Source organism: Anomaloglossus baeobatrachus, chromosome 10 (genome assembly GCF_048569485.1).
Source record: "Anomaloglossus baeobatrachus isolate aAnoBae1 chromosome 10, aAnoBae1.hap1, whole genome shotgun sequence".
NCBI lineage: Eukaryota > Metazoa > Chordata > Amphibia > Anura > Aromobatidae > Anomaloglossus > Anomaloglossus baeobatrachus.
Genome location: NC_134362.1, coordinates 214,731,006 through 214,754,187, shown reverse-complemented (window position 1 = coordinate 214,754,187; position 23,182 = coordinate 214,731,006). Strand labels below are relative to the sequence as shown.

Genomic DNA, 23,182 nt, shown 5'->3' with positions numbered 1-23,182 from the left:
GGCAGATCCCCCTGACTCGCAAGGCCAGGGAACGCTCTGCCTTTATTACCCCATTTGGACTGTACGAGTCCACGGTGATGCCATTCGGGATGAGGAATGCCCCTGCCACTTTCCAGCGGATGGTCAACACCCTGCTCAAGGGACTTGACGGGTACGCGGCCGCGTACCTAGATGACATTGCCGTCTTCAGTCCCACCTGGGAGGACCACCTAGAGCATCTAGCACAGGTGCTCAGGCGGATCCACCGGGCAGGTTTGACCATCAAGCCGGGAAAGTGTCAGCTGGCCATGAGCGAGGTCCAGTACCTCGGTCACCGGGTAGGTGGGAGAACACTGAAGCCCGAGCCTGAGAAAGTGGAAGCCATCGCATCCTGGCCCACCCCCAGGACCAAGAAGCAGGTGATGTCCTTCTTGGGGACCGCTGGGTACTATAGGAGGTTTGTTCCATGCTATAGTAGCCTGGCAAAGCCCTTGACGGACCTCACCAAGAAGAAGCTGCCCTCTGCAGTCGATTGGACAATGGACTGCGAGACAGCCTTCCGGGCCCTAAAGGACGCCCTGTCCAGCCCGCCCGTGCTACAGGCAGCCGACTTCACGCGGCCGTTTGTAGTACAGACCGACGCCAGTGACTTCGGCCTCGGTGCGGTGCTCAGCCAGGTGGACTCTGCGAGCCAAGAGCACCCAGTCTTGTACCTGAGCAGGAAGCTGTTACCAAGGGAAGTTGCCTATTCCACGATGGAGAAGGAGTGCCTGGCCATAGTGTGGGCCCTGCAGCGTCTGCAACCCTATCTATACGGGCGCCACTTCATCGTGGAGACGGACCACAATCCCCTCAGCTGGTTGCACACCGTCTCTGGGACGAATGGGCGATTGTTGCGATGGAGCCTTGCGCTCCAGCAATACAACTTCACCATTCGCCACAAAAGGGGCCGTGACCACGGTAACGCAGACGGGCTGTCCCGACAAGGAGAGGTCGCGGACGGGCGCACGGGGGAACACCGGAGTGTGCTGCCCCCTAGCGCCCTCAAAAGGGGGGAGGTGTGAGGCAAATCCCGGGATATGAAGATGAATTATGACTCCAGTCATAATCCCTCATCACTCCCTGGCAGTGCCCCCTCCCTTCTTGTTCTCAGTGTTCCACTTACACCTCCATGGCCATGTCCTGTGATATGGAGATGAGGTGGTGTGGGAACAATGGACACAGGATGACTCCCTGCCGTCACCCTGTAACAAGAGTTGTATCTCATTAGCAAGGCTATGGAACTAGCAGACAGAACGACTCCAGTAAAAAATGGTTCATATCTCGCAAGCCATATTTCCGATAAATATGGCAACCATAAAAATGGTGTCTCCGCATGCGGACGATGCCGGCACACCCTTTTTATGGGAGCAGGACATTGGGAAATGCCCCAGGCGTGATATCAGCCAATGGGGAACTGGCAGACAGGTCATGAGTCCCCTCGTTCTGTAGCTAAATTCATAACTGTCACAATGAGAGCATTGGCGTCCGCCTACGACGCTCCCAGGCAAAGTTATGGCCCATACTCCATGTTGTGGATTTTGTCCATAACTCCAGCCAGGGGTGGAGCAGTGCTCCCTCTGAGGTCACGAAGGTAGGAGGGGACCTGGATTTGTCCAGGTTGATAACCCTACTTCGGCCATTTTCCAGTGTTCTTTTCGCTGGGGGCACGTGTAGGAAACATCTGTGGGAAGGATCCTAGAAACCTGGGTACAGCGCCCCCCTGTGGCCAGACGCAACAAGGTAACTGCTGGAACTGTGTATGCCTGTTTGTAACCCATGCTTTGACTGTAACTGTACTCTGACATATGTATATTCTGTAGATTCCCTATTGTATATATTGTAGTTTCTAGTGTGCTTTAGGCTGATTAAATTATATAATTAATCTTGGGCTGTTCTGTTATCTCGATCTTGAATCCCACGTCTGTGTGTTCGGCTAATAGTTACCGTAAATCGGTTGGTGGCAGCGAATTGTGCCAAGGATTATTGTGGGGAGGCCAGTGAGATTCGGGGAGATTTTATATATTCCGCCCGCGGAGGTCGGGGGAATATATACCTTACTCTCACCGGGGACCCTTCAATAATCGGCATAAGTAGTATAGCGGCCTCCTTGCTTATGGTCGGGCAATTCCATAATTGGCCTGACTATAAGAGGGGCGCTAGAGAGCGCGTCACGTGCTCTGTCTGTCGGTCGGGAGGTATAAAGGAGGGGTGACCCCCACTTGTTACCCCCCGATTGTGACGTACTGGTAGCCAGCGCGGGGGATTTCTGAGTGACCCCCCCGGTGGTTTGTGACAGAGGGGTTTCCCATCTACAGAGGCAATCACAAGGGGTTTGTCGAGTGGAGTAACCGGCACCTGGTACTTGTCCACCGTGGCCTGCTGGATGAAATTGCCTGCTGCCCCAGAATCGAGGTACGCCTCGGCCGTGAACCGCGTCTCTCCCGTTGTCACTTGAACAGTCCACGTAACCGGGTCTGAGAGAGTCCCAGCACCTAGGGTGGCCTCTCCTACCAACCCTAGGCTTTGGAGTTTCCCGGCCTCTCTGGACAGGAACGTAGCAGGTGTGTGCCCTCTCCGCAGTAGAAGCAGAGACCCTTAGCGAGCCCTTCTGCTCGGCGTTGTTCGGACTGCCTCAGACGGTCAATCTGCATGGGGTCGTGGACAGAGACGCCAGACAACGTTGACTGAAGTACGGCGGGCTTCTGCGGAGGAGAGGAATGCCGTATCGGACGTCTCTCGCGGGACACCTCTTTGGATCGTTCCTGAAAACGGAGGTCAACGCGGGTGGCTAGTGTGATCAGGGCATCCAGGGTGGAAAGAACATCACGGCCTGCCAGCTCGTCCTTAATACGACTGGAGAGTCCTTCCCAGAAGGCGGCGGTGAGGGCCTCATTGTTCCACCCCAATTCTGAGGCCAAGGTGCGAAAGCGTATGGCATATTGGCCCACCGTCAAGGTCCCCTGACGTAGCCTGAGGAGTGATGAGGCGGACGCAGCGGCACGTACGGGTTCGTCAAAGGTGGTTCTAAACGCCTGCAGGAAGTCCTGGATGTTAGCAGTTACAGGGTCCTCCCTCTCCCACAAGGGGTTCATCCAGGCCAGTGCCTCACCCTCCAGATGGGACATCACAAACGCCACCTTGGCTTGGTCGGAGGCAAACAAGTGCGGAAGCAGCTTAAAGTGGAGGGAGCACTGATTCAAGAATCCTCTGCAGGTCTTAGGATCTCCGGCATATCGGGGTGGAGAGGCCAAGCGGAGTTTAGAAGCTTCCGAGGAAGCCGCCACGGGAACTGCGGCCGTGGACTGTTCTGTAGAAGCCTGAGATGCCAGGGGCGTGGCAGTTGCTTGCAGCGTGTTCAGGCGTGTATCCACTGAGGACATGAAGGCCAGCATGCGGGACTGGGTCTCGCGCTGTCGTCCGAGTTCCTGCTGCAAGTTGCCCAGCTGGGCCGCTAGTGCTTCGGCGGGATCCATGGCCTGTTCTTACTGTTAGGACCAGGAGGACGGGTAGGCCCAGGGGGTGGATCCACTGGGCTGAACACCTCACCGAGGGCAAGGTGCCCGGTAGCCGGAGCACTACGGGTAGCAGGACAGTCCGTTCAGAGGAGTGGAGTGAAGAAGTCCCTGGGACCACGGAGTCTCTGAAGGTAGTCCGGGTGACGGAGCTCAGGTTCGGAGGCCGAGATGATGTCAGGCAGAATCCGGAACTAACGGAGCGAGGAGGTGGGTCACCACACGGATCCAGGGTTCGGAGATGGTATGGACTGACGAGATGGCGGACAGTCACCGTTCGGGGTTCGGGAATCGTCAGGACCGGTTGGCGAGACAGGAGCGACTCTACAAGAGAGATAGGTAAGTATGGAACAAGACACAGGGAGACCTGACTCCTAGCTTAGCAAACACGAAGAACAGGCCCCGCCCACTTGGAAAGGATCCCCCTATATACCCTGTACCTGATTCTTCAATATCCTGTTGGAGGACACTGGCCCTTTAAGAGAGGGTCAATGACCGTGCGCGCGCCCTAATGTGCATGCGCGAGGCCCGGGTGCCAGAAGCCAGAGCAGGGAGCGGTGCACAGGAGGCAGGAGTGCCGGGCTGGCTCAGAGTTGCCGACGGGCGCCGGGAGCGGGGACCGGGCTGCCTGGAGACCGCAGGTGATGGGGCATGGAGGCTGTGGAGCGGGGGACCGGGAAGCATGGCACGGGAGCGACGGAGCGTGACATGAGAGCAGGGAAGCGTGGCAGGGGAGCCGGTGAGCAAGGCAGGGGAGCCGGGGAGCATGGCAGGGGAGCCGGAGAGCATGGCAGAGGAGCCGGGGAGCGTGACATCTACTATGTGGAAGGTCCTCTCTGATGGTCGCTCTGTTATGTGAAAGGTCCTCTCCGATGTTCGCTCTGCTATGTAGAAGTTCTCTCTGGTTGATCTGCTATATGGAAGGTCCTCTCCGATTGTCGCTCTGCTATGTGGAAGAACCTCTCCGATGTTCGCTCTACTATGTGGAAGGTCCTCTCTGATGGTCGCTCTGCTATGTGAAAGGTCCTCTCAGATGTTCGCTCTGCTATGTAGAAGTTCTCTCTGGTTGATCTGCTATATGGAAGGTCCTCTCCGATTGTCGCTCTGCTATGTGGATGGACCTCTCCGATGTTCGCTCTACTATGTGGAAGGTCCTCTCTGATGGTCGATCTGCTATGTGAAAGGTCCTCTCAGATGTTCGCTCTGCTATGTAGAAGTTCTCTCTGATGGTTTATCTGCTATGTGGAAGGACCTCTCCGATGGTCGCTCTGCTATGTGGAAGATTCTCTCCGATGGTCGCTCTGCTATGTGGAAGGTCCTCTCTGGTTGCTCTGCTATGTGGAAGGTTCTCTCTGATCACTCTGCTATGTGGAAGGTCCTCTCCGATGGTCACTCTGCTATGTGGAAGGTCCTCTGCGATGGTCGCTCTGCTATGTGGAAGGTCCTCTCCGATGGTCGCTTTGCTATGTGGAAGGCCCTCTCCGATGGTCGTTCTGCAATGTGGAAGGTCCTCTCCGATGGTCGCTCGCTCTGCTATGTGGAAGGTCCTCTCCGATGGTCGCTCTGCTATGTGGAAGGTACTCTCTGATGGTCGCTCTGCTATGTGGAAGGCCCTCTCCGATGGTCGTTCTGCTATGTGGAAGGTCCTCTCCGATGGTCGCTCTGCTATGTGGAAGGTCCTCTCCGATTGTCGCTCTGCTATGTGGAAGGTCCTCTCCGATTGTCGCTCTGCTATGTGGAAGGTCCTCTCCGATTGTCGCTCTGCTATGTGGAAGGTCCTCTCCGATGGTCGCTCTGCTATGTGGAAGGTTCTCTCCGATGGTCGCTCTGCTATGTGGAAGGTCCTCTCCGATGGTCGCTCTGCTATGTGGAAGGTCCTCTCCGATTGTCGCTCTGCTATGTGGAAGGCCCTCTCCGATGATCGTTCTGCTATGTGGAAGGTCCTCTCCGATGGTCGCTCGCTCTGCTATGTGGAAGGTCCTCTCCGATGGTCGCTCTGCTATGTAGAAGGACCTCTCCGATTGTCGCTCTGCTATGTGGAAGGTCCTCTCCGATGGTCGCTCGCTCTGCTATGTGGAAGGTCCTCTCCGATGGTCGCTCTGCTATGTGGAAGGTCCTCTCCGATTGTCGCTCTGCTATGTGGAAGGTCCTCTCCGATGGTCGCTCGCTCTGCTATGTGGAAGGTCCTCTCCGATGGTCGCTCGCTCTGCTATGTGGAAGGTCCTCTCCGATGGTCGCTCTGCTATGTGGAAGGTACTCTCCGATGGTCGCTCTGCTATGTGGAAGGCCCTCTCCGATGGTCGTTCTGCTATGTGGAAGGTCCTCTCCGATGGTCGCTCTGCTATGTGGAAGGCCCTCTCCGATGGTCGTTTTGCTATGTGGAAGGTCCTCTCCGATGGTCGCTCGCTCTGCTATGTGGAAGGTCCTCTCCGATGGTCGCTCTGCTATGTCGAAGGTACTCTCCGATGGTCGCTCTGCTATGTGGAAGGTTCTCTCCGATGGTCGCTCTGCTATGTGGAAGGTCCTCTCCGATGGTCGCTCTGCTATGTGGAAGGTCCTCTCCGATTGTCGCTATGCTATGTGGAAGGTCCTCTCCGATGGTCGCTCTGCTATGTGGAAGGTCCTCTCCGATGGTCGCTCTGCTATGTGGAAGGTCCTCTCCGATGGTCGCTCTGCTATGTGGAAGGTCCTCTCCGATGGTCGCTCTGCTATGTGGAAGGTCCTCTCCGATGGTCGCTCTGCTATGTGGAAGGTCCTCTCCGATGGTCGCTCTGCTATGTGGAAGGTCCTCTCCGATTGTCGCTCTGCTATGTGGAAGGTCCTCTCCGATGGTCGCTCTGCTATGTGGAAGGTCCTCTCCGATGGTCGCTCTGCTATGTGGAAGGTCCTCTCCGATGGTCGCTCTGCTATGTGGAAGGTCCTCTCCGATTGACGCTCTGCTATGTGGAAGGTCCTCTCCGATGGTCGCTATGCTATGTGGAAGGTCCTCTCCGATTGACACTCTGCTATGTGGAAGGTCCTCTCCGATTGTCGCTATGCTATGTGGAAGGTCCTCTCCGATGGTTGCTCTGCTATGTGGAAGGTCCTCTCCGATGGTCGTTCTGCTATGTGGAAGGTCCTCTCCGATTGTCGCTATGCTATGTGGAAGGCCCTCTCCGATGGTCGCTATGCTATGTGGAAGGTCCTCTCCGATGGTCGCTATGCTATGTGGAAGGTCCTCTCCGATGGTCGCTCGCTCTGCTATGTGGAAGGTTCTCTCCGATTGTCGCTATGCTATGTGGAAGGTCCTCTCCGATGGTCGCTCTGCTATGTGGAAGGTCCTCTCCGATGGTCGCTATGCTATGTGGAAGGTCCTCTCCGATTGTCGCTATGCTATGTGGAAGGTCCTCTCCGATTGACGCTCTGCTATGTGGAAGGTCCTCTCCGATTGACGCTCCGCTATGTGGAAGGTCCTCTCCGATTGTCGCTCTGCTATGTGGAAGGTCCTCTCCGATGGTCGCTATGCTATGTGGAAGGTCCTCTCCGATTGTCGCTATGCTATGTGGAAGGTCCTCTCCGATTGACGCTCTGCTATGTGGAAGGTCCTCTCCGATTGACGCTCTGCTATGTGGAAGGTCCTCTCCGATGGTCGCTCTGCTATGTGGAAGGTCCTCTCCGATGGTCGCTCTGCTATGTGGAAGGTCCTCTCCGATGGTCGCTATGCTATGTGGAAGGTCCTCTCCGATTGACGCTCTGCTATGTGGAAGGTCCTCTCCGATGGTCGCTCTGCTATGTGGAAGGCCCTCTCCGATTGACGCTCTGCTATGTGGAAGGTCCTCTCCGATGGTCGCTCTGCTATGTGGAAGGTCCTCTCCGATGGTCGCTATGCTATGTGGAAGGTGTCTGCGTCTATAGAAAGGGATGGAGCAGATGCCATTCACTGCTTCAGAGGTCACCGTTATCTCGGCAGGAGGAGATGCCGCCGCTGAGCCTCGGTCTCATGGAATTTCAGTTATCTGAAATCCATGCCAAGTGCAAAGTCCCCACATCCTCCCCCGCCCCCACCATCAAGGCACCATCCGTGGGAAAGAGCGGAGGAGAGGACAGAACCACAGTCATCACTATGGCCTCTGGGCACATGAGCTCACACTCTAATAACAAAAGCCCCCTACAGTCTCACACATTACATTGTAACATCCTCAATGCCCCAGCAGCACAGAGGAATTCAGGGGAGAAATGTAACAAGAGGTGTCCATATGTGTACCTAGCGAGAGAACTTAGCAGAACTCTGTGGTTAGGTGGCACAATGATGGAGGAGCCTGTCTGCCGCCACTTCCATGTGTCTGCCGCCACTTCCATGTGTCTGCCGCCACTTCCATGTGTCTGCCGCCACTTCCATGTGTCTGCGGCCACTTCCATGTGTCTGCGGCCGCTTCCATGTGTCTGCCGCCGCTTCCATGTGTCTGCGGCCGCTTCCATGTGTCTGCCGCCGCTTCCATGTGTCTGCGGCCACTTCCATGTGTCTGCGGCCACTTCCATGTGTCTGCGGCCACTTCCATGTGTCTGCCGCCGCTTCCATGTGTCTGCCGCCGCTTCCATGTGTCTGCCGCCGCTTCCATGTGTCTGCCGCCCCTTCCATGTGTCTGCCGCCACTTCCATGTGTCTGCGGCCACTTCCATGTGTCTGCCGCCACTTCCATGTGTCTGCCGCCACTTCCATGTGTCTGCCGCCACTTCCATGTGTCTGCGGCCACTTCCATGTGTCTGCCGCCACTTCCATGTGTCTGCGGCCACTTCCATGTGTCTGCGGCCACTTCCATGTGTCTGCGGCCACTTCCATGTGTCTGCGGCCACTTCCATGTGTCTGCCGCCACTTCCATGTGTCTGCGGCCACTTCCATGTGTCTGCCGCCACTTCCATGTGTCTGCGGCCACTTCCATGTGTCTGCCGCCACTTCCATGTGTCTGCGGCCACTTCCATGTGTCTGCCGCCACTTCCATGTGTCTGCGGCCACTTCCATGTGTCTGCGGCCGCTTCCATGTGTCTGCCGCCGCTTCCATGTGTCTGCCGCCGCTTCCATGTGTCTGCGGCCGCTTCCATGTGTCTGCCGCCACTTCCATGTGTCTGCGGCCGCTTCCATGTGTCTGCCGCCACTTCCATGTGTCTGCGGCCGCTTCCATGTGTCTGCCGCCGCTTCCATGTGTCTGCCGCCGCTTCCATGTGTCTGCCGCCGCTTCCATGTGTCTGCCGCCGCTTCCATGTGTCGGCGGCCGCTTCCATGTGTCTGCGGCCGCTTCCATGTGTCTGCCGCCGCTTCCATGTGTCTGCGGCCGCTTCCATGTGTCTGCCGCCGCTTCCATGTGTCTGCCGCCACTTCCATGTGTCTGCGGCCGCTTCCATGTGTCTGCGGCCGCTTCCATGTGTCTGCCGCCACTTCCATGTGTCTGCCGCCGCTTCCATGTGTCTGCCGCCCCTTCCATGTGTCTGCCGCCGCTTCCATGTGTCTGCCGCCACTTCCATGTGTCTGCGGCCGCTTCCATGTGTCTGCGGCCGCTTCCATGTGTCTGCGGCCGCTTCCATGTGTCTGCGGCCGCTTCCATGTGTCTGCGGCCGCTTCCATGTGTCTGCGGCCGCTTCCATGTGTCTGCCGCCGCTTCCATGTGTCTTCCGCCGCTTCCATGTGTCTGCGGCCGCTTCCATGTGTCTGCGGCCGCTTCCATGTGTCTGCGGCCGCTTCCATGTGTCTGCCGCCGCTTCCATGTGTCTGCCGCCGCTTCCATGTGTCTGCCGCCACTTCCATGTGTCTGCGGCCACTTCCATGTGTCTGCCGCCACTTCCATGTGTCTGCCGCCACTTCCATGTGTCTGCGGCCCCTTCCATGTGTCTGCCGCCGCTTCCATGTGTCTGCGGCCGCTTCCATGTGTCTGCGGCCGCTTCCATGTGTCTGCCGCCGCTTCCATGTGTCTGCGGCCCCTTCCATGTGTCTGCCGCCCCTTCCATGTGTCTGCCGCCGCTTCCATGTGTCTGCCGCCCCTTCCATGTGTCTGCCGCCACTTCCATGTGTCTGCGGCCCCTTCCATGTGTCTGCCGCCGCTTCCATGTGTCTGCGGCCGCTTCCATGTGTCTGCCGCCGCTTCCATGTGTCTGCCGCCGCTTCCATGTGTCTGCGGCCCCTTCCATGTGTCTGCGGCCCCTTCCATGTGTCTGCCGCCACTTCCATGTGTCTGCCGCCCCTTCCATGTGTCTGCCGCCGCTTCCATGTGTCTGCCGCCACTTCCATGTGTCTGCGGCCCCTTCCATGTGTCTGCGGCCCCTTCCATGTGTCTGCCGCCACTTCCATGTGTCTGCCGCCCCTTCCATGTGTCTGCGGCCGCTTCCATGTGTCTGCGGCCCCTTCCATGTGTCTGCCGCCGCTTCCATGTGTCTGCCGCCGCTTCCATGTGTCTGCCGCCCCTTCCATGTGTCTGCCGCCACTTCCATGTGTCTGCCGCCACTTCCATGTGTCTGCCGCCCCTTCCATGTGTCTGCCGCCGCTTCCATGTGTCTGCGGCCGCTTCCATGTGTCTGCGGCCGCTTCCATGTGTCTGCGGCCGCTTCCATGTGTCTGCCGCCCCTTCCATGTGTCTGCCGCCGCTTCCATGTGTCTGCCGCCGCTTCCATGTGTCTGCCGCCCCTTCCATGTGTCTGCCGCCCCTTCCATGTGTCTGCCGCCACTTCCATGTGTCTGCCGCCCCTTCCATGTGTCTGCCGCCGCTTCCATGTGTCTGCGGCCGCTTCCATGTGTCTGCGGCCGCTTCCATGTGTCTGCGGCCGCTTCCATGTGTCTGCCGCCCCTTCCATGTGTCTGCCGCCGCTTCCATGTGTCTGCGGCCGCTTCCATGTGTCTGCGGCCGCTTCCATGTGTCTGCCGCCGCTTCCATGTGTCTGCGGCCGCTTCCATGTGTCTGCCGCCGCTTCCATGTGTCTGCGGCCGCTTCCATGTGTCTGCCGCCGCTTCCATGTGTCTGCCGCCGCTTCCATGTGTCTGCCGCCGCTTCCATGTGTCTGCCGCCCCTTCCATGTGTCTGCCGCCGCTTCCATGTGTCTGCGGCCGCTTCCATGTGTCTGCCGCCGCTTCCATGTGTCTGCGGCCGCTTCCATGTGTCTGCGGCCGCTTCCATGTGTCTGCCGCCGCTTCCATGTGTCTGCGGCCCCTTCCATGTGTCTGCCGCCCCTTCCATGTGTCTGCCGCCACTTCCATGTGTCTGCCGCCACTTCCATGTGTCTGCCGCCACTTCCATGTGTCTGCCGCCACTTCCATGTGTCTGCCGCCACTTCCATGTGTCTGCGGCCACTTCCATGTGTCTGCGGCCACTTCCATGTGTCTGCGGCCACTTCCATGTGTCTGCGGCCACTTCCATGTGTCTGCCGCCGCTTCCATGTGTCTGCCGCCGCTTCCATGTGTCTGCGGCCGCTTCCATGTGTCTGCCGCCGCTTCCATGTGTCTGCCGCCGCTTCCATGTGTCTGCCGCCGCTTCCATGTGTCTGCCGCCGCTTCCATGTGTCTGCCGCCGCTTCCATGTGTCTGCCGCCACTTCCATGTGTCTGCCGCCACTTCCATGTGTCTGCCGCCACTTCCATGTGTCTGTATCTAGTCTCACTTCTCAATCAGCATTGACATCCACTGTCAGCATGGCTGACCGCAGTGTAGCTGCAGGCTCGGAGTAATCAAGCTAAAGGAGGACGGGACCTAGTGTAGGCAGAGGAGGGACTGAGATAAAGGAGGAAAGGACCTAGTGTAGGCAGAGGAGGGACTGAGATAAAGGAGGAAGGGACCTAGTGTAGGCAGAGAAGGGACTAAGCTAAAGGAGGAAGGGACCTAGTGTAGGCAGAGGAGGGACTGAGATAAAGGAGGAAGGGACCTAGTGTAGGCAGAGGAGGGACTGAGATAAAGGAGGAAAGGACCTAGTGTAGGCAGAGGAGGGACTGAGATAAAGGAGGAAGGGACCTAGTGTAGGCAGGGGAGGGACTGAGATAAAGGAGGAAGGGACCTAGTGTAGGCAGAGGGACTAAACTAAAGGAGGACGGGACCTAGAGTAGGCAGAGGAGGGACTGAGATAAAGGAGGAAGGGACCTAGTGTAGGCAGAGGGACTAAACTAAAGGAGGACGGGACCTAGTGTAGGCAGAGGGACTAAACTAAAGGAGGACGGGACCTAGAGTAGGCAGAGGAGGGACTGAGATAAAGGAGGACGGGACCTAGTGTAGGCAGAGGAGGGACTGAGATAAAGGAGGAAGGGACCTAGTGTAGGCAGAGAAGGGACTAAGCTAAAGGAGGAAGGGACCTAGTGTAGGCAGAGGAGGGACTGAGATAAAGGAGGAAGGGACCTAGTGTAGGCAGAGGAGGGACTGAGATAAAGGAGGAAAGGACCTAGTGTAGGCAGAGGAGGGACTGAGATAAAGGAGGAAGGGACCTAGTGTAGGCAGGGGAGGGACTGAGATAAAGGAGGAAGGGACCTAGTGTAGGCAGAGGGACTAAACTAAAGGAGGACGGGACCTAGAGTAGGCAGAGGAGGGACTGAGATAAAGGAGGAAGGGACCTAGTGTAGGCAGAGGGACTAAACTAAAGGAGGACGGGACCTAGTGTAGGCAGAGAAGGGACTAAGCTAAAGGAGGAAGGGACCTAGTGTAGGCAGAGGAGGGACTGAGATAAAGGAGGAAGGGACCTAGTGTAGGCAGAGGGACTGAGATAAAGGAGGAAGAGACCTAGTGTAGGCAGAGGAGGGACTGAGCTAAAGGAGGAAGGGACCTAGAGTAGGCAGAGGAGGGACTGAGATAAAGGAGGAAGGGACCTAGTGTAGGCAGAGGGACTGAGATAAAGGAGGAAGGGACCTAGTGTAGGCAGAGGGACTGAGATAAAGGAGGAAGGGACCTAGTGTAGGCAGAGGAGGGACTGAGATAAAGGAGGAAGGGACCTAGTGTAGGCAGAGGGACTGAGATAAAGGAGGAAGGGACCTAGTGTAGGCAGAGGAGGGACTGAGATAAAGGAGGAAGGGACCTAGTGTAGGCAGAGGGACTGAGATAAAGGAGGAAGGGACCTAGTGTAGGCAGAGGAGGGACTGAGATAAAGGAGGAAGGGACCTAGTGTAGGCAGAGGGACTGAGATAAAGGAGGAAGGGACCTAGTGTAGGCAGAGGAGGGACTGAGATAAAGGAGGAAGGGACCTAGTGTAGGCAGAGGGACTGAGATAAAGGAGGAAGGGACCTAGTGTAGGCAGAGGAGGGACTGAGCTAAAGGAGGAAGGGACCTAGTGTAGGCAGAGGAGGGACTGAGATAAAGAAGAAAGGGACCTAGTGTAGGCAGAGGAGGGACTGAGATAAAGGAGGAAGGGACCTAGTGTAGGCAGAGAAGGGACTAAAATAAAGGAGGAAGGGACCTAGTGTAGGCAGGGGAGGGACTGAGATAAAGGAGGAAGGGACCAAGTGTAGGCAGAGAAGGAACTGAGATAAAGGAGGAAGGGACCTAGTGTAGGCAGAGAAGGGACTGAGATAAAGGAGGAAGGGACCTAGTGTAGGCAGAGGAGGGACTGAGATAAAGGAGGAAGGGACCTAGTGTAGGCAGAGGGACTGAGATAAAGGAGGAAGGGACCTAGTGTAGGCAGAGGGACTGAGATAAAGGAGGAAGGGACCTAGTGTAGTCAGGGGAGGGACTGAGCCAAAGGAGGAAGGGACCTAGTGTAGGCAGAGGGACTGAGATAAAGGAGGAAGGGACCTAGTGTAGGCAGAGGAGGGACTGAGATAAAGGAGGAAGGGACCTAGGGTAGGCAGGGGAGGGACTGAGCTAAAGGAGGAAGGGACCTAGTGTAGGCAGAGAAGGGACTGAGATAAAGGAGGAAGGGACCTAGTGTAGGCAGGGGAGGGACTGAGCTAAAGGAGGAAGGGACCTAGTGTAGGCAGAGGGACTGAGATAAAGGAGGAAGGGACCTAGTGTAGTCAGGGGAGGGACTGAGCCAAAGGAGGAAGGGACCTAGTGTAGGCAGGGGAGGGACTGAGCCAAAGGAGGAAGGGACCTAGTGTAGGCAGAGGGACTGAGATAAAGGAGGAAGGGACCTAGTGTAGGCAGAGAAGGGACTGAGATAAAGGAGGAAGGGACCAAGTGTAGGCAGAGAAGGGACTGAGATAAAGGAGGAAGGGACTTAGTGTAGGCAGAGAAGGGACTGAGATAAAGGAGGAAGGGACCTAGTGTAGGCAGAGAAGGGACTGAGATAAAGGAGGAAGGGACCTAGTGTAGGCAGAGGGACTGAGATGAAGGAGGAAGAGACCTAGTGTAGGCAGGGGAGGGACTGAGATAAAGGAGGAAGGGACCTAGTGTAGGCAGGGGAGGGACTGAGATAAAGAAGAAAGGGACCTAGTGTAGGCAGAGGGACTAAAATAAAGGAGGAAGGGATCTGGTGTAGGCAGAGGGGGGACTGAGATAAAAAAGGAAGGGACCTAGTGTAGTCAGGGGAGGGACTGAGATAAAAAAGGAAGGGACCTAGTGTAGTCAGGGGAGGGACTGAGATAAAAAAGGAAGGGACCTAGTGTAGTCAGGGGAGGGACTGAGCCAAAGGAGGAAGGGACCTAGTGTAGGCAGAGGGACTGAGATAAAGGAGGAAGGGACCTAGTGTAGGCAGAGAAGGGACTGAGATAAAGGAGGAAGGGACCAAGTGTAGGCAGAGAAGGGACTGAGATAAAGGAGGACGGGACCTAGTGTAGGCAGAGAAGGGACTGAGATAAAGGAGGACGGGACCTAGTGTAGGCAGAGGAGGGACTGAGATAAAGGAGGAAGGGACCAAGTGTAGGCAGAGGAGGGACTGAGATAAAGGAGGAAGGGACCTAGTGTAGGCAGGGGAGGGACTGAGATAAAGGAGGAAGGGACCTAGTGTAGGCAGGGGAGGGACTGAGATAAAGGAGGAAGAGACCTAGTGTAGGCAGGGGAGGGACTGAGATAAAGGATGAAGAGACCTAGAGTAGGCAGAGGGACTGAGATAAAGGAGGAAGGGACCTAGTGTAGGCAGAGGGACTGAGATAAAGGAGGAAGAGACCTAGAGTAGGCAGAGGGACTGAGATAAAGGAGGAAGGGACCTAGTGTAGGCAGGGGAGGGACTGAGATAAAGGAGGAAGGGACCTAGTGTAGGCAGGGGAGGGACTGAGATAAAGGAGGAAGAGACCTAGTGTAGGCAGGGGAGGGACTGAGATAAAGGAGGAAGGGACCTAGTGTAGGCAGGGGGGGGACTGAGATAAAGGAGGAAGGGACCTAGTGTAGGCAGGGGAGGGACGGAGAACATAAAAGTGGTTGTGGTTCCAGGTGTGGTTGGGACTGAGCCGGCATTTTGGGACCAGCAGGATGATGTGTTTTGTTTCTGGTCACATTTCGATTTCCACCGTCCCTTAGTATGAGAGATTCTAGGGGTTTTGTTGCTGGGGTCAGTATTGATCATGATGCCTACTTGTCTTGTAGATACGAGGAGGGTTAATGACGAGATCTTACAAGTGGCCAACTTTCTGGACAAGGAGCATTTCACCGGGAATGGTCGTGTGTAAGTCATTCATTGCTGCCGGAGAAACGTGTGGAGCCAGGATTACCCCTCAGCCATGACGAGCCCCCCCACATCACACTCTTCTGTGGCTTTCAGGCTCCGTGGCTGGATGGAATCTGTGCTTTCCCAGGTAACGTTCGATGAGGACACCCACCATTTTGGGAGAGGCCCCCTGCAGGCGGCGGTGTATAAGCTGCACTCTGCTGAAGTGGTAAGTTGGGTAATTAATGGCGGCACTGCTCACTAGATCGGCCATGGGACCATGACACAGCGCTATGGTCATGTAACGTATGTTTCTCCTCCTTCCCTACAGCTTACCTCTCTTCCTGATCATCTGGGCATTTCTTTGTCTTTTCCAAAACAGTTGTTAGAGACTGTGGCCCCCGGGACCCGGCTGCAGGTGGTGCAGATGCATGCCTCCGGTTCACTCTTCCAGGTGAGATACCAGCACGCCCGCTGATGAGAGGCGCAATGCAGACAATCGCTTACTGTCCTGCGTGTTCACACAGGATGCTGCAAACAGCACAGTCGTGGGCAGTCGTGTGGTTGGCGTCACCCTGGAGGGAACACAGGTCTCCAATCTAATGGAGGAAATTGTCGTCACTTTTCACCATCAGCCATTACAGGTAACAGAAGGTGTGGTGGGGTCAGACAAATATGAGGAGGCCACCTGGGCAATCCACCTATCTCCAGGCTTCATGGAAGCCCCTGAACCCGCAACCAAAAAGTGAGCAAGAGACTGAGGAGGTGGTAGGACGAATAGGAACTAGAAGACCCACCAGAAAAAACAGAGTGGGGCAGTGGGGCCACCCTAAGACCTGGTTCTGGCTACACCCCACTCCACCCATGCCTGGTCACAAACCTCTCCCCTGTTGTGTCCATCCCAGAAGAGTATTTATAGGTCCCGCTCTACTGGGACGGACACAACAGGGGAGGTTTGTGACCAGGGATCGGTGGCGTGAGGTGTAGCCAGAACTAGGTCACAGGGTGGTCCCACTAGGCCTCAGCCCTAGGCTGCTTCTTCCAGAGTTGGTATCTCTCCAGCTATGTCTATGGAAAGTATAGACGCCCCGGTGGTGGAGATGTATGTGTGGGCAGGGAGGGGACACATATTTGTCTCCATATTAGTGTTTATGGCTGTAGCTGGAGGACAAAGAAGCCCCCTGAGGTGACTGTGGGGGGCACATACTCTGTGTACAGCGTATAATTGGGATGTGATCACCATTCACTACATTTTCCCATTTTTTCGTCCCCAGGTGAACTCGTCTCCGCTCTGCGTTTTTTGGGACGGTGAGTATCTCCTCCTGCTGTTATGCGGTAGCTGGTGTTGGGTCCAATTAACTGGGGAACAATTTTCTTGGTGGAGTTTTCTGCTGATTTCAGATCTGAGATTTTCTTCTACCGCGTCAGGTGTTTTCTCTGCAGCGTATCTTATTGCGTTTCCTCTCGTCTGGATCGCGGGTAGCACTGGTGCTCTCCTACTGGCCGAGAGTAAACCACCCGCGAGCAGGGAGCGGTGGAGGACGACCGTGGTGACCCCCAGCAGCTTGTCTCGGCTATTCAGTTACACATGAGACGGTGCGGCGAGAGGTGGCGCTCTATACATCTATACAGGGAGACGTATTCCAAAATCTGGGGTTATCGGACTTATTTCCACTCCTCCAGATCAGATCTGTGTCTGCTAATTCTCGTCCTAAGTGCCTAAATGGAGTGGAGTTCTTTTCTAATATTTGTCACCATTCCCGGTCAGAGGACGACGCTCAGCACATTGGTCAAGCGCAGATTTGGCATTTTTGGAAGTAAACTTTGTGATCAGGATAAGTTTTGGGCCCCTGAGAAGGTGCGAGCAGTGTGAGGAGACCGTACGGGTGGCACGAAGGGAACACGTGATAAGATGATGACATATGGTGCCTAGGTTTGTCCAGACGTCATTCCAGTGACGGTCACTTTAGGATAGTGAAAACGTCCGTATATAACAAAATCTAAATATACAGTCAGGGCCAGAAATATTTGGACAGTGACACAAGTTTTGTTATTTTAGCTGTTTACAAAAACATGTTCAGAAATACAATTCTATATATAATATGGGCTGAAAGTGCACACTCCCAGCTGCAATATGAGAGTTTTCACATCCAAATCGGAGAAAGGGTTTAGGAATCATAGCTCTGTAATGCATAGCCTCCTCTTTTTCAAGGGACCAAAAGTAATTGGACAAGGGACTCTAAGGGCTGCAATTAACTCTGAAGGCGTCTCCCTCGTTAACCTGTAATCAATGAAGTAGTTAAAAGGTCTGGGGTTGATTACAGGTGTGTGGTTTTGCATTTGGAAGCTGTTGCTGTGACCAGACAACATGCGGTCTAAGGAACTCTCAATTGAGGTGAAGCAGAACATCCTGAGACTGAAAAAAAAGAAAAAATCCATCAGAGAGATAGCAGACATGCTTGGAGTAGCAAAATCAACAGTCGGGTACATTCTGAGAAAAAAGGAATTGACTGGTGAGCTTGGGAACTCAAAAAGGCCTGGGCGTCCACGGATGACAACAGTGGTGGATGATCGCCGCATACTTTCTTTGGTGAAGAAGAATCCGTTCACAACATCAACTGAAGTCCAGAACACTCTCAGTGAAGTAGGTGTATCTGTCTCTAAGTCACCAGTAAAGAGAAGACTCCATGAAAGTAAATACAAAGGGTTCACATCTAGATGCAAACCATTCATCAATTCCAAAAATAGACAGGCCAGAGTTACATTTGCTGAAAAACACCTCATGAAGCCAGCTCAGTTCTGGAAAAGTATTCTATGGACAGATGAGACCAAGATCAACCTGTACCAGAATGATGGGAAGAAAAAAGTGTGGAGAAGAAAGGGAACGGCACATGATCCAAGGCACACCACACCCTCTGTAAAACATGGTGGAGGCAACGTGATGGCATGGGCATGCATGGCTTTCAATGGCACTGGGTCACTTGTGTTTATTGATGACATAACAGCAGACAAGAGTAGCCGGATGAATTCTGAAGTGTACCGGGATATACTTTCAGCCCAGATTCAGCCAAATGCCGCAAAGTTGATCGGACGGCGCTTCATAGTACAGATGGACAATGACCCCAAGCATACAGCCAAAGCTACCCAGGAGTTCATGAGTGCAAAAAAGTGGAACATTCTGCAATGGCCAAGTCAATCACCAGATCTTAACCCAATTGAGCATGCATTTCACTTGCTCAAATCCAGACTTAAGACGGAAAGACCCACAAACAAGCAAGACCTGAAGGCTGCGGCTGTAAAGGCCTGGCAAAGCATTAAGAAGGAGGAAACCCAGCGTTTGGTGATGTCCATGGGTTCCAGACTTAAGACAGTGATTGCCTCCAAAGGATTCGCAACAAAATATTGAAAATAAAAATTTTTTTTTTGGGTTTGGTTTATTTGTCCAATTACTTTTGACCTCCTAAAATGTGGAGTGTTTGTAAAGAAATGTGACAATTCCTACAATTTCTATCAGATATTTTTGTTCAAACCTTCAAATTAAACGTTACAATCTGCACTTGAATTCTGTTGTAGAGGTTTCATTTCAAATCCAATGTGGTGGCATGCAGAGCCCAACTCGCCAAAATTGTGTCACTGGCCAAAGATTTCTGGACCTAACTGTAGGAGAGAGTGTCCTAGTCTACCCTCAGATATATACGTCCAGGGCCTCATTCAGCTGAAAACCTTCTCAAGGACAGCAGGTGGTGAAGAGCAAAATGATGGCCAGGATGAAGATTCTGAAGGTCAAGACGTCTTGGTTTGTAAGAGATTTGACCAGATGAGATGAACGATTTGGCCCGAGATTGTAGCCTATCAAAAACGGCTTCAGAACTTTGAGCATCAAAACTGCATGAGAAAAACTTGCTTCAAAAAGGAGAAAAAGTCCAAGTGTCCAGCCCGAGTGTCCAGCCCGAGTGTCCAGCCCGAAAAGGTGCGATTCTGCAATACCGGAGACAGACCCTACAGGGGTTCATTGAGGAATTAGGAGCTTCAATCTATAGCGCAAGTAAATGGCGACTGATCAGTGATAACTCAAAGTGGAGCTTCAAGTGTGTCCTCCTCCACAATGGCAACGTCTTTGGTGCAGCCCTAACTGGCTCTTCAGTTTCGCCTTGTGAAAAATACGGAGACATAAAGAGCCATTGAGTTGTTGCAATACCACAAACCCACTGCTCATGTGTGCCGACCTTGGTCTGATTACGTCTTGGTAAGCAGCGCGGATCCACCACGTATCCTTGTCTTCTGTGCATGTGGGACAGCAAAGCTCGTGAGAATCATTGGGCTCCAAGATCTAACCTCAAATCTGGTGACCAAATATCTACACGAGCCACTGGTTACAGAAAGATCCCACCGCTACACATGAAATTGGGGCTCATGAAGCAATCCGCTAAAGCCTTGAAGGAGCACCTCACAAGTATCTCATTATGGCATTTCCTTGTCCGTCATATCAAAAAATAAAGGCCGGTGGTTGTGATGGTCGCAGATTCAGCCGCTCATCAATGATGAACATTTCATCAGGGGAATGTCAGAACTCCAGGAGAGAGCTTGTTTATCATTCAAAGACCTCGAAGGACTTTTTTGGAAATCCACGAGCAATCAATTACACCTACATTGTTCAGAAACTCTTAGAAAGCTACAAAATGCTTGGTTGCAACATGAGCATCAGGTGAATTTACTACATCGCCATCAACCAACTGTCCCGCAGCTAGTGAGAAAGCCAGTGAGAGCACTAGTCTCACCACTACAATAATACCGCACAAGGGAGGGAGAAAGACAAGAGGGGGTTAAAACACACAAACAGGAAAACACTCCAAGCAAGTCGAGTGCAGGAAAACACCACAGCTGCAATTGTCACAACTCCTCAGCTTCTGCCAGACACTGGCTCCTTCCAAAGTGGCCAGCATCAGAATGATGAGATTCTATAACTGGCATCAGATGGTAAGACATGTGACTATTTATAGTGAAGGGGAGTGGTCACAAGGATCTGCACCTGAGATTACGGACACAAAAAATAGCCAGATGGGAAAGCGTCCTTAACCCCTGCAGCACCGAATGAAAGTAGATTCACTCAAACACAAGCTGATGTACACAATAAGGTGTTGTGACCTTTTTCCCAGACTCACCAGAGGTCTCCCCTGAGCGGGACACAACCCATGACACTACTACCTTCACTGAGGACCTTGTTGACTAGTAAGGTGAAGGATTCCACCACGATGTGAAGGTCACGGAGGGACGGTGTCAGGGCAGATGGGACGTACATATGATGGCTGACGATGGAGCATCAGGCAGATCTCCACAGATGGAACGCTCGAGGCTCACATTTTACCTTAATGGCTTCCTAACCCTACCTCGTGCACAATGTGACTTCCAGTAACAATATATCCTTTGTATGAACAACGTGGCTCGAAATTCGCATTACATTAAGGCTATGTTTTTGCATTATTGTACTTTGTATATTTGTACGGTTTTGGAGACAACAGGAGGGTCTCCTGTGATATAGAAAAGCTGGGGTCACTTTTGTGTTCAAAAGCCAAAAAAACAAGCATCAGACCAAAGTCAACGAAAATGATGCTCCCCGGTGTTGTGGATGTCTCCGTAATGGCAACCGATCATATGTCCCACAGAGGCGTCAGAAGAGTGGAGGACCGACGGCTGCAGCACGGCCCCCCGCGAGGGCAGCACAGACTGCCGCTGTAACCACCTGACCTACTTTGCTTTATTAATGGTGAGTTCAGTCACGGAAAAGTCCCCAAGAAATGACCAACAAACACCCAGAAATCCCCTACACCACCCGAACCCCAGAAATCTAACATCACCCCCACCGGGACCCCAGAAATCTAACATCACCCCCACCGGGACCCCAGAAATCTAACATCACCCCCACCGGGACCCCAGAAATCTAACATCACCCCCACCGGGACCCCAGAAATCTAACATCACCCCCACCGGGACCACAGAAATCTAACATCACCCCTACCGGGACCCCAGAAATCTAACATCACCCCCACCAGGACCCCAGAAATCTAACATGGCCCCTACAAATCTTACATCACCCCCACCCGGACCCCACAAATGTAACATCACCCCCACCGAGACCCCAGAAATCTAACATCACCCCCACTGGGACCCCAGAAATCTAACATCACCCCCACCGGGACCCCAGAAATCTAACATCACCCCCACCGGGACCCCAGAAATCTAACATCACCCCCACCGGGACCCCAGAAATCTAACATCACCCCCACCGGGACCCCAGAAATCTAACATCACCCCCACCGGGACCTCTGAAATCTAACATCACCCCCACCGGGACCCCAGAAATCTAACATCACCCCCACCGGGACCCCAGAAATCTAACATCACCCCCACCGGGACCCCAGAAATCTAACATCACCCCCACCGGGACCCCAGAAATCTAACATCACCCCCACCCGGACCCCACAAATGTAACATCACCCCTACCTGGACCCCAGAAATCTAACATCACCCCCACCCAGACCCCACAAATGTAACATCACCCCCACCCGGACCCCAGAAATCTAACATCACCCCCACTGGGACCTCTGAAATCTAACATCACCCCCACCGGGACCCCAGACATCTAACATCACCCCCACCGGGACCCCAGAAATCTAACATCACCCCCACCCGGACCCCACAAATGTAACATCACCCCTACCTGGACCCCAGAAATCTACCATCACCCCTACCTGGACCCCAGAAATCTAACATCACCCCCACCCAGACCCCACAAATGTAACATCACCCCCACCCGGACCCCAGAAATCTAACATCACCCCTACCCAGACCTCACAAATGTAACATCACCCCCACCGGGACCCCAGAAATCTAACATCACCCCCACTGGGACCTCTGAAATCTAACATCACCCCCACCGGGACCCCACAAATGTAAAATCACCCCTACCTGGACCCCAGAAATCTAACATCACCCCCAACCGGACCCCACAAATGTAACATCACCCCCACCGGGCTCCCACAATCTAACATCACCCCCACCCGGACCCCACAATGTAACATCACCCCCACCTGGACCCCAGAAATCTAACATCACCCCCACCGGGACGCCAGAAATCTAACATCACCCCCACTCAGACCCCACAAATGTAACATCACCCCCACCGGGACCCCAGAAATATAACATCACCACCACCAGGACCTCTGAAATCTAACATCACCCCCACCTGGCCCCCAGAAATTTAACATCACCCCCACCTGGACCCCAGAAATCTAACATCACCCCCACCCGGACCCCAGAAATTTAACATCACCCCCACCGGGACCCCAGAAATTTAACATCACCCCCACCGGGACCACTGAAATCTAACATCACCCCCACCGGGACCCCAGAAATCTGACATCACCCCCACCTGGACCCCTGAAATCTAACATCACCCCCACCCAGACACCAGAAATGTAACATCGCCCCCACCCAGACACCAGAAATCTAACATCACCCCCACCCAGACCCTACAGATCTTACATCACTCCCACCGGGACCCCTGAAATCTTACATCACCCCCACCCACACCCCAGAAATCTAACATCTCCACCACCCAGACACTACAGATCTTACAGCACCCTCACTTAGACCCCAGAGATCTGACATCACCCACCTGGACCCCGACAAATCTAACATCACCCCCACCCAGACCCCAGAGATCTAACATCACCCCCACCCAGACCCCAGAGATCTAACATCACCCCCACCCAGACCCCAGAGATCTAACATCACCCGCACCCGGACCCCAGAGATCTAACATCACCCCCACCCGGACCCCAGAGATCTAACATCACCCCCACCCAGACCCCAGAGATCTAACATCACCCCCACCCAGACCCCAGAGATCTAACATCACCCCCACCCAGACCCCAGAGATCTAACATCACCCCCACCCGGACCCCAGAGATCTAACATCACCCCCACCCGGACCCCAGAGATCTAACATCACCCCCACCCAGACCCCAGAGATCTAACATCACCCCCACCCAGACCCCAGAGATCTAACATCACCCCCACCCAGACCCCAGAGATCTAACATCACCCCCACCCGGACCCCAGAGATCTAACATCA

At 54.3% G+C, this 23,182-nt stretch overlaps 1 protein-coding gene across 1 annotated transcript in view; it reads left to right on the top strand.

Annotated features, from left to right (window-relative positions):
• Nucleotides 1–23,182, top strand: part of LOC142254929 (adhesion G-protein coupled receptor G1-like) — a 100,915-nt gene that overhangs the window by 62,976 nt on the left and 14,757 nt on the right. Inside the window, 6 exon segments of the mRNA XM_075326293.1 lie at nucleotides 14,988–15,066; nucleotides 15,163–15,277; nucleotides 15,380–15,502; nucleotides 15,576–15,692; nucleotides 16,323–16,356; nucleotides 20,712–20,812. Of these exon segments, the coding sequence (XP_075182408.1) occupies nucleotides 14,988–15,066; nucleotides 15,163–15,277; nucleotides 15,380–15,502; nucleotides 15,576–15,692; nucleotides 16,323–16,356; nucleotides 20,712–20,812 (569 nt within the window).